Genomic DNA, 15,460 nt, shown 5'->3' with positions numbered 1-15,460 from the left:
ACCCAGAGTCATGGACGGACACCAGACGGTTCGGAGGATGTCAACACCACTCCGAACGCCAACTCGAACTCTAATACGACCGGGTGTACTGCTGGACGGACACCAGACGGTTCGGAGGATGTCAGCACCACTCCGAACGCCAACTCGAACTCTAATACAACTGGGTGTACTGCTGGACAGACACCAGATGGTTCAAAGGATGTCAGCACCACTCCGAACGCCAACTCGAACTCTAATACGACTAGGTGTACAGCTGGACAGACACCAGATGGTTCGGAGGATGTCAACACCACTCCAAACGCCAACTCGAACTCTAACACGAGTGGGTGTACTGCCGAGCACCCAGTAATGTCAATTCCCCCAGACTCAATCATCCTTTCCCCTTCGAGCAGCACCCCAGTACCATAACAATATCCCAGACTCAGCCATCCTGTCCCCTTTGAGCAATGTCCCTAGTTTCATTATTCCTGCGCTATAACTCATTTCTTGATGGAATCGCTCGTGATAGACTTAGTTTGTTTTTATAAAAGTGCAATGACATCTTAGTTTGATCTACAATATCACAGTGCAAGTAGAATATGACATAACCCAGTGCAATGAGGTGCGACAAACTACAAAGGGACAAAGGAGAACAACAAAGCTACAAAGGAGGGCGACGACGAAAGTACGAGGGAGGCGGGAAACGGCAGGTATGAAGGAGGGCAACGACAAAGGCACAAAGGAGGGCGACAACGAAAGCACGAGGGAGGCGGGAAACAGCAGATACGAAGGAGGGCAACGACGAAGGCACAAAGGAGGGCGACGACGAAAGCACGAGGGAGTTGGGAAATGGCAGGTACGAAGGACGACAACGATGAAGGCACAAAGGAGGGCAACGACGAAAGCACGAGGGAGTTGGGAAACGGCAGGTACGAAGGACGACGACGACGAAGGTACGAAGGAGGTTGAGAAGGCACAAGGGAGGTGGGAAACGGCAGGAACGAAGGAGGTTGACGACGACGACAAAGGCGGAACAATGGGGGCACGATGGAGGCAGGGAACGGCAGGGACGATGAGCACAGTGATGAGGAGAGCTAGGAAGCGTGAGAAGGGCCCCTTGGTTCGAATTAGGAAGCGTAGTAGGCGTTGCCGAGCGTGCCGAATTAAAATAGGAATATGACGCAATTAAGGCGGGGCGGGATGCTTACCGAATATAGCCTATGCGCGCGCACGCGCCCACCATAGTGAGGTGTACATAGTTTTTTTGAAGGTATTTTGAGGAGCTGGGGCACTATTTAACGCTGGTGTAGGGATTTGATGAAACCAAGCCTAATTATAGTTGGCGAGACACGTAACTACCAAGTATAATAAGGCTTATTAATAGGGCAACCCAGGTGCTTTTTCCTTGAGTGGTGACATCACTCAAGGAAAAAGTGCCACGTTCACTTAGTCATGTGACAGCATCAAGATCGATATTTCTATTCGTGATGCAAAAACTGATGGGCCTTTTGACAAGTTCACTGCAATGTGACTGCATCAATTCGGACCTACGGTTACCATTTTGGCGTCCCGTTTGGGTGATCCAAGCACTGCCAGTGCATGGCATATTTAGTACGAACGTCTTCATCATTCATCCAACAAGTTTTCCACTTCCTCGCACCCACCTTCTAACGCTATGATAATCTCGAATGATCCCAGTTGGTGGCCACTCATCAATGCAACTCGCATTGGCAGCTATTTTATAGGTTTGTGGAGAGCTAGTCGAACGATCACGGCGGTGTCTCGATCTAATTGTCTATGGTCTATGGTTACGCAGTTGCTGTTTGCGCTGGGGTGATATACGATTGGGGTGAGCAAGATAATCTTTCACAAACGCGCTCATACTCATGGTAATTCTAGCCCTGACACTTGCACAAGAGGTGGGCATATTTCATGAACAGAGCAGCCATCTAGCTAAAGTTGGTTTTATAGATCGAGCTTGTCTGGGTGAGCACAGTCACGCACCAGAAGAACAATGATTGATTCGCGACAGAGGCAACGCTGGTCCCTTATGACCTTTCTGTATCTCAATGTACGTAGCCTGCATTACAGGTGTGGTTAAAAAGTTATGCTGAGTCGAAAGTATCATAGGTGCGCTATATTGGAATGTTATATGCCGTGTATGTTGAGAAGGCTCAGTAACTGACCTTGTTCTGATGATCCATCTCTCACAATCAGCATCACTATGCTGTGTATGTCTCTTCACACCCACTACGTTCATCTCTTCTGACCGGCGGCATGAAGTTAGTGTTCCAACAATTTCGGTAACAGATGCAGTGAGTCTTCTGTACGGGCCGATATCCTCTATCCCCTCCCAATTAACCGCAGCGCTCTGTAGGGGTGAGTGTGAGTCGTGATCAGCTCATTGGTTCGCTTCAATGACCACCACAGATGTGAGGCTATCTGGAGTGTGTGATTCACGCGAGGTTGATCTCTAACTGAATTCTTCAGGCCGGAATTTGTATATCGTGCAGGATTTGACAATTGTTGTGGCATTTCCGGTACTTTGCGGTAAGCTTTGCAGTTGCAACACCTCAGTGATATCGATTTCACTGAATCATCTTCCAAGTCATCATGATCGCTCGACTATATGCCATGTATCAACGATCCCGAAAGATGCTAATATTTCTCGTCGTCATCTTCCTGGCTGACAACATTTTCAACGGAGCGGTCACCGCAATAGGGATCAAGCATACTTCGATGGGTACGCTTACTCGCCGATCAAAGTGCGCATGATACTCATTGATGAATACCAGAGGCATTCATTCTCTCCGGCACCTATCAATGCATGATCAACAATGCCGACGATACCGCACTTCTGAGTTCCATCACTTGGATATTCGCTATTGTGTGGGAGGTTCTCGCACTGTATCTCGCAATTCGGATTGCTGTAATACACTTTCGTGAACTGCGACGACATTCTACTGGAGGGATTATCGAGGACTGTTTCACTGTGTTGATGAAATTTCACGTCATTTACTTTGCAAGGTGAGCTCATAATATGATTCCGGTTTTATTTTCTGCTGAAATTCTGCATGCGCTAGTTTTTTCGTTGTTTCTTGCTTCCAGATCGGTCTTTTGTCTCCAACGCTCTCATCGGTATGCCGATCTGCTGGTGACATTTGTGAACATGATTCATTATTTCTATAGGATCAATTCTCCTTGAAAACGCAGATTTATCTTGGCTTTCTTCAAATTTTCACGTTCATCCAGATATTTGTGCTGGGACCGCGGCTGATTCTCAGTATCCGAGAATTCAACGCTAAGCTCGTGACCGACTCTGACACGGCAAGTATCATGACTTCAATTGCTTTTCAGGAGCGCGTGCACGTGCCAACTAGCAGCAGTGTATAATGGGAAATGTTTGTTATAAATCACACTTGTTGGGCGCTCTGCAGAGAGCGAGAGAATTCCTTCTATTAATTCAAAGTGACGGACATGTGGAGCGGCCGTTTAGACGATAGGTTGCGAGATATAGCACGAGCTTTTCTGTTTCGATCGATTGAAGGAAATATATAGGAAACGTACAAACATATATCTAGTCGATCTGCATTACATTAGATTGCGGTGATGATCCATGAGCAGTCTGCAAGCGCCTGTACTTAGGTAGGGAGGCCTCATGTCGTAGCCAGAGAGAGGGAATGAGCCCCAAGGTGAACAAACATCGAGAAAATGACCTAGAAACCCAATGAGAATAATGCACCGCTCTTCTGTCTATTTGCCCTAATCAGCCAACTCCGAATACACACAACTATGCAGCGGATTCTTCAGTTTGAGCTTCGCAATGCGATGGCGAAACAGAACTCCGGGTGGGACTGTCCTGAAAGGGTTATGTAGTCAAATTAATGGCAGCTTCACCAGTCCGCTGGATCCATGATAACCTCGACAAACTTTAACGTCGTCGATCAAAGCAGCGGTTTCTTCGAGAGTGTAAGCTGAGGAAAACAAGACAAAAGTTCACGAGAGCCCGACGAGTCGAAGGGAGAGCAATCACCATCGTGAATAGGAGTTCCCAGATAAGACATCCGCAGTAAATGAGGCCTTGAGGCACTGTACGAAAAAAGCTGGATCGAAGATCTGATGACTTACGTATTTGCATCCTATGGTTTCCAGAGTGAGTTAAAAGCATTGACGCAGCGTCCAGAGACGGAACGAAAGCGACTGATCAGATCGATCATGATTGTAAACACTTTACGATGCGAAGCTAACAAAGACTCGACGGATGTTAATGGAACAACGCTGCGGTGGGAAGAGGCGCGAAGTAGATACGTACGTATGGGTCTATGGAAGATCTATGGCTAGGTGGCAAAGGTACTGTACTGTACATAGCAAGAAGCGAGAAGGGTGACATATTGGGAATGCGGGAAAGCGTACATGTGCGTCAACATTTGCCACGAATATTATAAAGCAGGATCTCGAACGTATATAACACAAGCATCGAAGTATATCAAAATGAGCGGCACGGTAGCTGTTCGAGCTTGATCGATCGATCATTAGCTTGCACCAGCGTACATGCAAGGTGACGATCATGCCTCTCGCAGCTGCCACATTCTCAGTCGTGACTGTCCAAATAGAGAAAGCTGGACAGATGATAAGCCTTCAATTCTGACAATTCAGCGTCACAAAACAGTACTGACCGGTCAGCATTCCGATGTTTGAAACTTTCCTCCTCACTGGTTTATCCACTGTCATCATGACCAGTGCCCACCAGCGAGCGCACTAGCTTGATTGAAAATATGAACGCGCGTGAAATGCGCATCGATTTTGAGTCTCGCTTCTGGAAGACCATGGATGAACCTGCAGACCGCCGTTAATGGCTGCTTTCGTTTTAGTCTGGGTGATCCCGCTGTCGAAAAGTTTGTCAGGCGATGTACTATCTGGAATACTCGAAAACGTACACCCTATCCAATACCGTATTGATGCAATACGACGCCAGATCATTACTGCTGAGGCGAACGTCAATGGCAATCATCAAACTAGAATGGGACTGATCAAACCTCCACTGCGAGAATGCCGCGGCGATCCATATGATGGCAAACATGCGCTGTCTGTTGCCGGGAGTCGAGAAGCACCTCAGGCAGAAGCGAATCTCTGGTTCGAGGTTCAAATCATGAGCCAACTCAAAAGCCACTAGAGGGTTGCGTTCGTCTCCCCCGTTTGAATGGCACTGAGCGAGGACACGCGCAGCTTGCGATTCCTGGAAAGAAATAGACGAATGTACTATGAATTACTTAATGGGAGATATCCTCGCGAATACTCACCAAGCCTCTAGCTATCAGAAACCTCTGGGATGAACCTGAAGGCGCTGAGCTACTTTGAGCATGGCATAAGTTTGAGGCTTGGGTGGCTCACCATCCTAATAGGTCAGACACGTAAGGAGAAAATGGAGTTCCCTAAGAACCAGCATGAGCTTTGTAGCGATGCGACCTACGGTGCTACGATTAACGTTGAGGATGCCAATACTACGTGCGGAGTTGATGAGTCAATACAATTGTTACAGTCAAGCGAGCAGCCACGTACCTAACTTCATGCCCTGCGGTTTACAGGAAGTACTCTTGCCATGATCTGCAGATCTAAGGTAGCGCAAGTCAACAGTCCACGATCATAAAAAGAAATGTTGCATGACTTACAATTTTTCATGGACGAATCAAATCCATCAAGGGTTGATGACAAGAGCAGTAATATTAAACAGACTCGGATGCGGCTGGGCGGTCAAGGACATTATTAATTTGTATGTGCTCAACGAAGCTCGTACCACGAATCTCGATAAGTTCGGAAGCCTGCGATCGTCTATTGCGAGACTGGCATTGAGGTGAACACGTGTAAGGGGACGTAAAAGTCAGGATGATTAAACGATGGGTCGTAGCCTCGTAGGGTAACTGCCGTGAATCGGACCTTGTATTTTCAAATTCAGACGAGTCTGGCCTCGCGCTCGTCGATGCCATCAACACGAAGATATGATCATACTCACGTCCAGCTCTTCTTCCTCTTTATAAAATCTGCGCCGTATCTTCAGTGTTTACCAGAACTAGGATATTTCTATTTGTGAAGGACTGATGGGCAATTCGGATCTACGGTTACCATTTTGGCATCGATATATACAACCCGTTTGATGGTCCGATCAAGCACTGTGCGCGCGCATGGCATATTTAGTACACGTGTGAGGGGACGTGGTGATTAAATGGGTCGTACCGTCGTAGGGTATTATTTGTAAGGAATACTATGCTTGCACTCATCGAAAATTGAAGTATATACTTCATCAGTCATCCATTGTCGACTTGTCCCCGACCTGCACTGTGCACACATATAAGCTTCATCGACATCCACAGCCGACGGTCATGCGCGGTCGAAATTCAAATGGTTATTTATGGCTTAGGCCTTACGGCTCGCAACTGCCTCCAGGCTTCCTTGAGGCAGCAGCAATGGTTTCAATTATATAACCCTCGTCTTGCTTCGACTCAACCACCATTCACGATGAGCAGAGGCGGTCATTCATCTAGGGATTCGACCCAAGCAACCCAGACATCTAGCAAAGCAACAGCTGGTGAAACCTCGGTACGAGGATCACTTAGTTCACTCCACTCCAAACACTGACATCAACGCATCCTTCATCTAGCATAGACCCCGTAGTAAAATCGGCCAGTTTCTGAAGAAGCTGAAGGAAGATGCGAAAAAGTTAAGGAGGGTGAGTCCACGAGCATGTGTAACGAGTGTCCTAGAATACGACTAACATTACAACAAGCGCTCGAAGGATTCCCGCAGCCATAGTTCTGCTCCCCCAAATACCTGTCACGAGGAAAGTGCTTCATCGACCCCGAATATCGAGGTGAGTTCCCATACTTATCCTTTAGTTTCTGTGCTTTCCCTAAATTTCGGTGGTCGCACAGGCTCAGGCTGGTCCGTCCGGTGTGAAAGTGGAGGATGATGTCCAATCAGTACTTCGGCATGCACAAGTTACTACAGAGCATATGCATTCACTTTCGGGACATGCGATAACTGTGGCGTCTGCTGGCAAGGATGCACAAGAGGATCTCGATACCGCAGGCAAGTTCGGAGACACATATCTCAAACCCCTCAAGATATTCGACGCTGTTATCGGAGAGATCGCGGATGTATGCGCCTTCTTCTCTATTTGAATCGAACTAATCCCGTTCCACAGTTACATCCATATGCAAAGATGGCGCTGGGCGTGTTGTCTTGTGCAGCTAAAGTACGTTTTATTTTTGTCTCTTCCTATCTTACATCGCTCAGCAATCATTCACGCAGATTATTCTAGCTCAAGCAGACCGCGATGCAGCGGTACTCAAACTTCTCGAGAAGTTGTGTCAAGTTTACAGCTTTATAACACAAGATCAGATGCTTAGCCAAATCTCGTCGATGCGCATTATCCTCGGACAGATCTCCCAACAGACCTTCGACTGTGCTCAATTTATCCAAAAATATTCGGAGACCAAGAACTTTTGTGAGTCTTAAGAAGCTGTTACGCTTTGCACCGTCTCAAGTTTCTATTGATATCACAGGGAAGAGACTCGGAAAGAACGTCGTGTCAGAAACAAACGATACGATCCAACAGTACAGTGGCGTGTTGGATACGCTCATGCAAAGATTTCCGGGACCAAGTGGCTCACGACGTAGCCATACATATCCACCGTATGGGTACGCGTTCAGACGTGCTTGTGATTTGACATATACTCATACCTTTTCAGGAGACATACTGGATCTCAGTGGTATGACTTATGCAGCCGGCGCAGGCCTGGATACCAGGAAACAATGTCTCCAAGGGACGCGCACAGAAATCCTTTCCCAAATTATGAAATGGGTCAACAGCACTGAGGACAACGTTCCACGCGTGCTGTGGTTATCCGGCCCTGCAGGTACGGGAAAGTCAGCCATCGGCCACACCATTGCTAAGTGTTTCAACGACGTGGGGGGGCTCGGTTCGTGCTACTCTTTTGACCGTCAGCGAGAAGCAGACCGTCGCCACGAAAAGATCTTTTCCACGATCGCGCGCGACCTGGCTGACCATGACCCGGAGATGAGGCGGGCATTAGCAGATGCAGTTCAGACCTCGAATTCGCTGAAGAATACGGCGGATATCACTCAGCAGTGGCAGAAGCTTCTGATCGAACCGCTGGAGAAGTCATCTGGGTCCACCGCGGGACCCATTGTGATCATGATCGATGCGCTAGACGAGAGCGGCGGAGCAGAGACGCGGAGAGACCTCCTCCGCATTTTAGCTGGCACACATCAAAACCCCGACGTTCCCAAAATCACGAATCTCCCACACAACTTCCGCTTCATCGTCACCTCTCGCCCGCTCGGTGACATCAAAGACGAGTTTCGTGGCGTTGAGCACATTCGACAGGTGTCCATGGATGACATCCCAACAGCAGACGCAAAGCGCGACATCCGTACTTACGTATCCAAGGAGTTGGAGAAGCTAGATTTCCAGCACGGACAGTTCGCGGTCCTCGCTGAAAAAGCTGACGGACTTTTCGAATGGGCGCGTCTTGCCTGCGAGTACATCAAAGGCTCCCATGTGGGCCTACTTCCAAATGACTGCTACAACGCTGTGGTGTCACGCGATCCTGCTGAGAGAAGCATGCTGTTGTACAGCATGTACGGCCTCATTTTAACGAATGTCATGCCCAAGGATACATCTACCCATATCCAGCATTCACAGAAATCACGTTCGACAGCGCTAGCGAGATTCCGCTCGGTGGTGGGACAAATACTAGCCACAGCAGAACCCCTTTCTATAAATTCCCTGAACGCCATGAGGCGCTATTTTCCAACTCAAGAGGACAATTTTGACGTGGAGGTTGTTGTAAAAAGCATGGGCTCCCTCCTCAGCGGTACCACCAATACAGATTCCCCAATCCGACCCCTTCACGCGTCCTTCCGCGATTTCTTGACAGATGAACCATCCAGCGGGGAGTTTTTCATCGACTTATCAAAGGCTCAACATAACCTTGCATTTGCATCGCTCCGAGTGATGGAACACGGCCTGCGCTTCAATATCTGTGATTTAAAGTCATCGTATCTACCTAATAGTGAGGATCCTGGACTACAACAACGAGTCGAAAAATGTATCCCTCCACATCTGTCATATTGCTCTCGACTCTGGACGTCGCATGTACGAACCACAGCGTTCGACAAGGAGCTCGCCAAAGAAGTGAAATTGTTCTTCGACCACGAACGGCTGTTTTTCTGGCTCGAATTACTTGCTCTGATCGGTGCCCTTAGTGGTGCGGTTTCTTCCCTTTCGCTCATTCATCAGTGGCTAAAGGTGAGTACATTACTATGGAGTGTCAGATCAAGAGCTGACGCGCAACATCAGGGCCATTCCGAATTCAAAGATGTCTCATCGACTGCAACAGATGTCCAGAGATTCATTCAAGTCTTCGGCAGCATGATTTTACACAGCACACCGCATCTGTATGTATCGGCACTCCCATTCTTGCCTGCCAACTCTCCGCTATCAAGAATGCTTTCTGCACGATTTCCGAATAGTCTTCGCATAGCATCTGGACGTGATATGAACTGGCCGGCTGTTCAGACCGTGCTCAGTGGGCACACTCATTATGTTCGCTCGGTCTCGTTCTCGCCGGACGGCACTCGCATCGTCAGTGGTTCTTCGGATAAGACAGTTCGGCTGTGGGATGCTGCGACCGGTCAGCCAGTCGGTGAGCCCTTGCGGGGGCACACTCATTATGTTACCTCGGTCTCGTTCTCGCCGGACGGCACTCGCATCGTCAGTGGTTCTTCGGATAAGACAGTTCGGCTGTGGGATGCTGCGACCGGTCAGCCAGTCGGTGAGCCCTTGCGGGGGCACACTCATTATGTTACCTCGGTCTCGTTCTCGCCGGACGGCACTCGCATCGTCAGTGGTTCTTCGGATAAGACAGTTCGGCTGTGGGATGCTGCGACCGGTCAGCCAGTCGGTGAGCCCTTGCGGGGGCACACTCATTATGTTCGCTCGGTCTCGTTCTCGCCGGACGGCACTCGCATCGTCAGTGGTTCAGACGATAAGACAGTTCGGCTGTGGGATGCTGCGACCGGTCAGCCAGTCGGTGAGCCCTTGCGGGGGCACACTCATTATGTTACCTCGGTCTCGTTCTCGCCGGACGGCACTTGCATCGTCAGTGGTTCAGACGATAACACAGTTCGGCTGTGGGATGCTGCGACCGGTCAGCCAGTCGGTGAGCCCTTGCGGGGGCACACTGATTATGTTCGCTCGGTCTCGTTCTCGCCGGACGGCACTCGCATCGTCAGTGGTTCAGAGGATAACACAGTTCGGCTGTGGGATGCTGCGACCGGTCAGCCAGTCGGTGAGCCCTTGCGGGGGCACACTGATTATGTTACCTCGGTCTCGTTCTCGCCGGACGGCACTCGCATCGTCAGTGGTTCAGACGATAACACAGTTCGGCTGTGGGATGCTGCGACCGGTCAGCCAGTCGGTGAGCCCTTGCGGGGGCACACTGATTATGTTCGCTCGGTCTCGTTCTCGCCGGACGGCACTTGCATCGTCAGTGGTTCAGAGGATAAGACAGTTCGGCTGTGGGATGCTGCGACCGGTCAGCCAGTCGGTGAGCCCTTGCGGGGGCACACTGATTATGTTCGCTCGGTCTCGTTCTCGCCGGACGGCACTCGCATTGTCAGTGGTTCTTCGGATAAGACAGTTCGGCTGTGGGATGCTGCGACCGGTCAGCCAGTCGGTGAGCCCTTGCGGGGGCACACTCATTATGTTCGCTCGGTCTCGTTCTCGCCGGACGGCACTTGCATCGTCAGTGGTTCTTCGGATAAGACAGTTCGGCTGTGGGATGCTGCGACCGGTCAGCCAGTCGGTGAGCCCTTGCGGGGGCACACTCATTATGTTCGCTCGGTCTCGTTCTCGCCGGACGGCACTTGCATCGTCAGTGGTTCAGACGATAACACAGTTCGGCTGTGGGATGCTGCGACCGGTCAGCCAGTCGGTGAGCCCTTGCGGGGGCACACTCATTATGTTCGCTCGGTCTCGTTCTCGCCGGACGGCACTCGCATCGTCAGTGGTTCAGAGGATAACACAGTTCGGCTGTGGGATGCTGCGACCGGTCAGCCAGTCGGTGAGCCCTTGCGGGGGCACACTGATTATGTTCGCTCGGTCTCGTTCTCGCCGGACGGCACTCGCATCGTCAGTGGTTCAGACGATAACACAGTTCGGCTGTGGGATGCTGTGACCGGTCAGCCAGTCAGTGAGCCCTTGCGGGGGCACACTGATTATGTTCGCTCGGTCTCGTTCTCGCCGGACGGCACTCGCATCGTCAGTGGTTCAGACGATAACACAGTTCGGCTGTGGGATGCCAAGACGATGCAGCAGTCACAACAGTGCACTGAGTCAGATCATCCATCATTGTCAAATGAACATCGCAATATCGAGGCCGCCACTACCATGACATTGAACACTTGCAGCAATCACTTCATTTGCTTCTCGCCCAACTCCATCCATGCGCTGCGCAACACCTCTGAGCTAATGGAGGGAGCATCCCATGACGACTGCAGCTCGACTCACTTTTTGCTGGATCATGACAGTGGGTGGATGGTTGGGCCCAAACATCGGCTGTTATTCTGGGTGCCATTCAGTTCTCGTCACCCATTTTATAGCCCTCAGACTGCATTGGTGATACCTAGAGGTGCTGAACTTGATTTGAGCCGCATGGAACATGGACAACACTGGCAGAAGTGTCGAGAGGGGTAAGTCTCTTCATAGTCCTTTCCAGTTATCGCACTTACTAACATCAGTACTTGTAGACCTTAGTACCGACGATGACCGAAGGAATATATCCATCATGGAGATTTCAGATACAATTTAGACGCGACAGCGAGTGTACATTGTATCATACGTTGTATTCTATTCTATACCTAACATCCAGTCCACGAGCGAACTATTTACTGAAGAGCTGACTGCGTAACTCGCGATTGCTGGTTTGTGAGAGCACGTAATGACGGACAAGGCAATGTAACGAGAAATTTTCCCATATCTAGTCGATCTGTGTATTAGTTGGCAGTAATGATCCGTGAGCAGTCAAACAGCGCCTGGACTTAGTAGGGAGGCGTCATGTCGTACCAGAGGTGGCGAAGGAGAGGGAAACATAATCCTCAAGGTGTACAACATCGACAAAACGACCTAGAAACCCAATAAGAACAACACGCCCCGCTTTCTGTCTGAACACCCCAATCAGCCAACTCCAAAAATACACACAACTCTGCAGCATTTGAGCGCGCTTACTACATACAATAATCGTGACACTGTAATCATAAATTTATCTGGCAAACCCAACAACAGATTCTCCGGTTTGAGCTTCGAAATGCGATGGCGAAGCAGAACTCCTCCAGGTCTGCCCTGCTTCGGGACTGTCCTGAAGTCTGGGGTATGGAGGCAGATTCATGGCAGTTTCACCTGTCCGCTCCATGATACCCCGACGGACTTTGACGCCGTCGAACAAAGCGGCGGTTTCTTCAAGAGTGCGAGCTGAAGAGAGCAAAAACAGTTTATGAGAGCTCGACGAGTCGAAGAGATAACAATCACCTCTCGTGTCGATGATATACACCATCGCGAATAGGAGTTCCAAGATAAGCCATCCGCAGTAAAAGAGGTACTGTACGAAAAAGGTCGGTCGATCAATCGCATGAATAAGATCTGATGACTTGCATATTTCCATCCTATGGTTTCCAGTGCCACTGGATTGACGAGCGAGTTGAAAGCATTGGTCGAATAGAGAACGATGTTCTGTATGCAACGTCAGGCAGCGTTCAGAGAAGGGACGAAAGCGACCGACCATGATTGCAAACCCTTTGGCACGGATGTTATAAGGCAGGATCTCGAGCGTATACAACACCAGCATCGAAGTGTACGCCAAGTCGTAGAAGAAAAAGTATATGAAAATGAGCGGTACAGTAGCTATTCAAGCTTGATCATTAGCTTTACCAGCATATATGCAAGGTGTTGAACATGCCTCTCGCAGCTGCCACATCTCCGGACTCGCAGAAAAGAGCGGTCGTGACCGTCCACATAGCGAAAGCTGGACAGATGATAAGCCTTCGATTCAGCGTCACGGAATAGTACTGACCCGTCAGCATGCCAATGTTTGAAATCAAGAAAGTCTTCCTTCTCCCTACTTTGTCCACTATCATTACGCCCACCAGCGCACTAGCTAAATTGAAGATCTGAACGCATGAAATGCGCATCAATTTTGAGTTTCGCTTCTGAGAGACCATGGATGAACCTGTAAACCGCCGTTAATGGCTGCTTTCGTTCTAGTCTGGGTGATCCCGCTGTTAAAACGTCTGTCAGGCTATGTACCATCTAGAAATCCTCGAAAACGTACACTTTATCCAAGACTGTGTTGAAGTAATACGACACCAGACCATTACCGCTGAGACGAAGATCAACGACAATAGTCAAACCAGAACGAAACCGATCAAACCTCCACTGCGAGAATACTGCGATCCATATGATGGTAAACATGCGCTGTCTGTTGCCGGGTGTCGAGAAGCATCTCAGGTAGGATTTGCCGGAGGCGTACTCTCGTTCGAGGTTCAAAGCATGTCGGATTTGAGCCAGCTCGAAAGCTACTAGAGGGTTGCGTTCGTCTCCCCCATTTGCATGGCACTGAGCGAGGACACGTGCAGCTTGCGATTCCTGAAAATAAACGATGAACGTTGTATGATCTAATTGGCGGAAGGTATCCTCGTGAATGCTCACCAAGCCTTTGGCCATTAAAAACCGAGGACTCTCTGGGATAAGCCTGAAGGCACTGAGTCACTTTGAGCAGGGTATGATCTAACGGTCTTACCATATTAGCGACATCTGAATGATAGGAATAGCTGCTTGAACGAATGAAGGGACCCTCCATGACCACGCTGACGTCCCCGATTCATCATAACTTCCTAGGCAGATCCAAGCCGCTGACAGACATGTGAGAGACCAAATGTGTGACGCCGGATCTCACTTACAAATAACGCTGCCAGAGTACCACAACGAATTGTAGAGAGAGGTTAATTTTCCGCGCTTAAATATAATTAGAGTTGAAGAATGAGATACGAGATGATTTTGCGCACATGCGTTGGATAGCTAAGTTCGCTGATGAGTAAGGGAGCAGCATTAATGGAAAAAGCCATTCCTAAGCCGACTGAGGAATTGAAGATGAGTAAATGAGTAGACTTTTGATTGGGCATCATACTAAGCACACGGGCGCCAAGGAAGACTTGGATGGTCGTACATGAGGCTTGGGTAAGAACGCCAGCTAGCATGATGGCTGCCCCGATAAACATAGCTGCTCGCCGTCCTAATAGGTCGGACACGTAAGGAGAAAATGGAGTTCCCTAAGAACCAGTATGAGCTTTGTAGCGATGCGAACAGTGCTACGGTTTACGCTGAGGATGCCGATACTGTGTGCGGAGTTGATGAGTCCTAACGACCGTAAATAGAACCGTTACAGTAAAGCGAGCAGCTGCGCACCTAACTTCATGCCGTGCGGTTTATGGAAGTACTCTTGCCAACCGGGCAAGATTTGCAAATCTAAGGGAGCGTAAGTCAACAGTTCACAATCATGGTAAGAAATGTTGTGACTCACTATTCATCATGGATGAGTCAAAGCCATTAAGGGTCGATGATAAGAGGGGTAATATCAAACAGATGTTTAGTATCAGGATGGCTGGGTAGTCAAGGACATTATTAATTTGTATGCGCTTAACGAAGCTCGTACCACGATTCTTCCACCACGACTCCCGATAAGTGAAGTCTGTGATTGTCCATTGCGGGACTGGCATCAAGATGGACTGACGTTGAGTTGGTGTATAAGGGGACGTGAAATTCACGGTGATTAAATGATGGTTTGTGGGGTATTTATAAGGAATACGAGTCCGCGGACGAACTTTGCCTGGGCAGTGTTGAAAGGATCAACCGTTTTCTGGACCTCGCCGTGTGTAGTAGGCTATGTGGTACATTTAAAGGGAGGTGAGATCTTGAAACGTGGCATTACGGTGGCGAGGGCACCAATCAATAGATATGCGCTGGGAGGTACGTCACAATACCTTGGTTTCCCTTGTTTCCCTTATTTACCCGGGACTCCCTACTTGTGCCAACCAATCATGGTTACACAGTAGTACAGGCTTTGAAGTGAAGTGCGCAACTTGACTTTGCTTCAACTTTTGTGTTTTGAATGACCAGGACTCGGATATGCGCCAGACCAATAAGAGTAATAGCGAATCTCTGATTTCAGCGTCAGTCTCTCCTGACAGCAGCAATGAGAAACAACAAGGCGGCGCATGATGCATGATCACTACCCGATATATGTAGTACAGCCTAGCAGTCCTGCAGGATGTGTACAGTACAAGAAATTTGGCGTCGCTACTTTTAGCGGGACCTTTAGTAGATCCAAATGAGGTCAAGTGACGTGAC

The 15,460-nt window shown here is 49.2% G+C and overlaps 1 protein-coding gene across 1 annotated transcript; it reads right to left on the bottom strand.

Annotated features, from left to right (window-relative positions):
* Positions 1-12,246: 12,246 nt before the first annotated feature.
* F5891DRAFT_722202 (general substrate transporter) lies at positions 12,247-14,973 on the bottom strand. The gene is made up of 16 exons (XM_041372959.1): positions 14,634-14,973; positions 14,519-14,578; positions 14,433-14,470; positions 14,241-14,382; positions 14,119-14,189; positions 14,014-14,068; positions 13,854-13,965; positions 13,485-13,805; positions 13,386-13,433; positions 13,284-13,332; positions 13,128-13,224; positions 13,014-13,079; positions 12,837-12,958; positions 12,710-12,787; positions 12,587-12,656; positions 12,247-12,529 (listed from the first exon to the last, which is right to left on the bottom strand). Exons 1-16 carry the CDS (start codon positions 14,827-14,829, stop codon positions 12,321-12,323), a joined length of 1,734 nt encoding a protein of 577 aa, XP_041230620.1. The 5' UTR covers positions 14,830-14,973; the 3' UTR covers positions 12,247-12,320.
* Positions 14,974-15,460: the final 487 nt, after the last annotated feature.

The sequence above is a fragment of the Suillus fuscotomentosus genome (genome assembly GCF_016647785.1).
Source record: "Suillus fuscotomentosus strain FC203 chromosome Unknown F5891scaffold_8, whole genome shotgun sequence".
Lineage (NCBI taxonomy): Eukaryota > Fungi > Basidiomycota > Agaricomycetes > Boletales > Suillaceae > Suillus > Suillus fuscotomentosus.
The sequence above is the reverse complement of the archived record's forward strand: the minus strand, read 5'-3'. Positions and strand labels throughout refer to the sequence as shown.

Coding starts and splice junctions, on each gene's coding strand:
- F5891DRAFT_722202 (XM_041372959.1), bottom strand. CDS start 14,829: ATGCCAGTCCCGCAATGGACAATCACAGACTTCACTTATCGGGAGTCG. Junction 13,333..13,385: donor AACACAGTCTTGGATAAAGT/GTACGTTTTCGA, acceptor ACGTTTTAACAG/CGGGATCACCCAGACTAGAA. Junction 12,959..13,013: donor AGATGTGGCAGCTGCGAGAG/GCATGTTCAACA, acceptor AAGCTTGAATAG/CTACTGTACCGCTCATTTTC.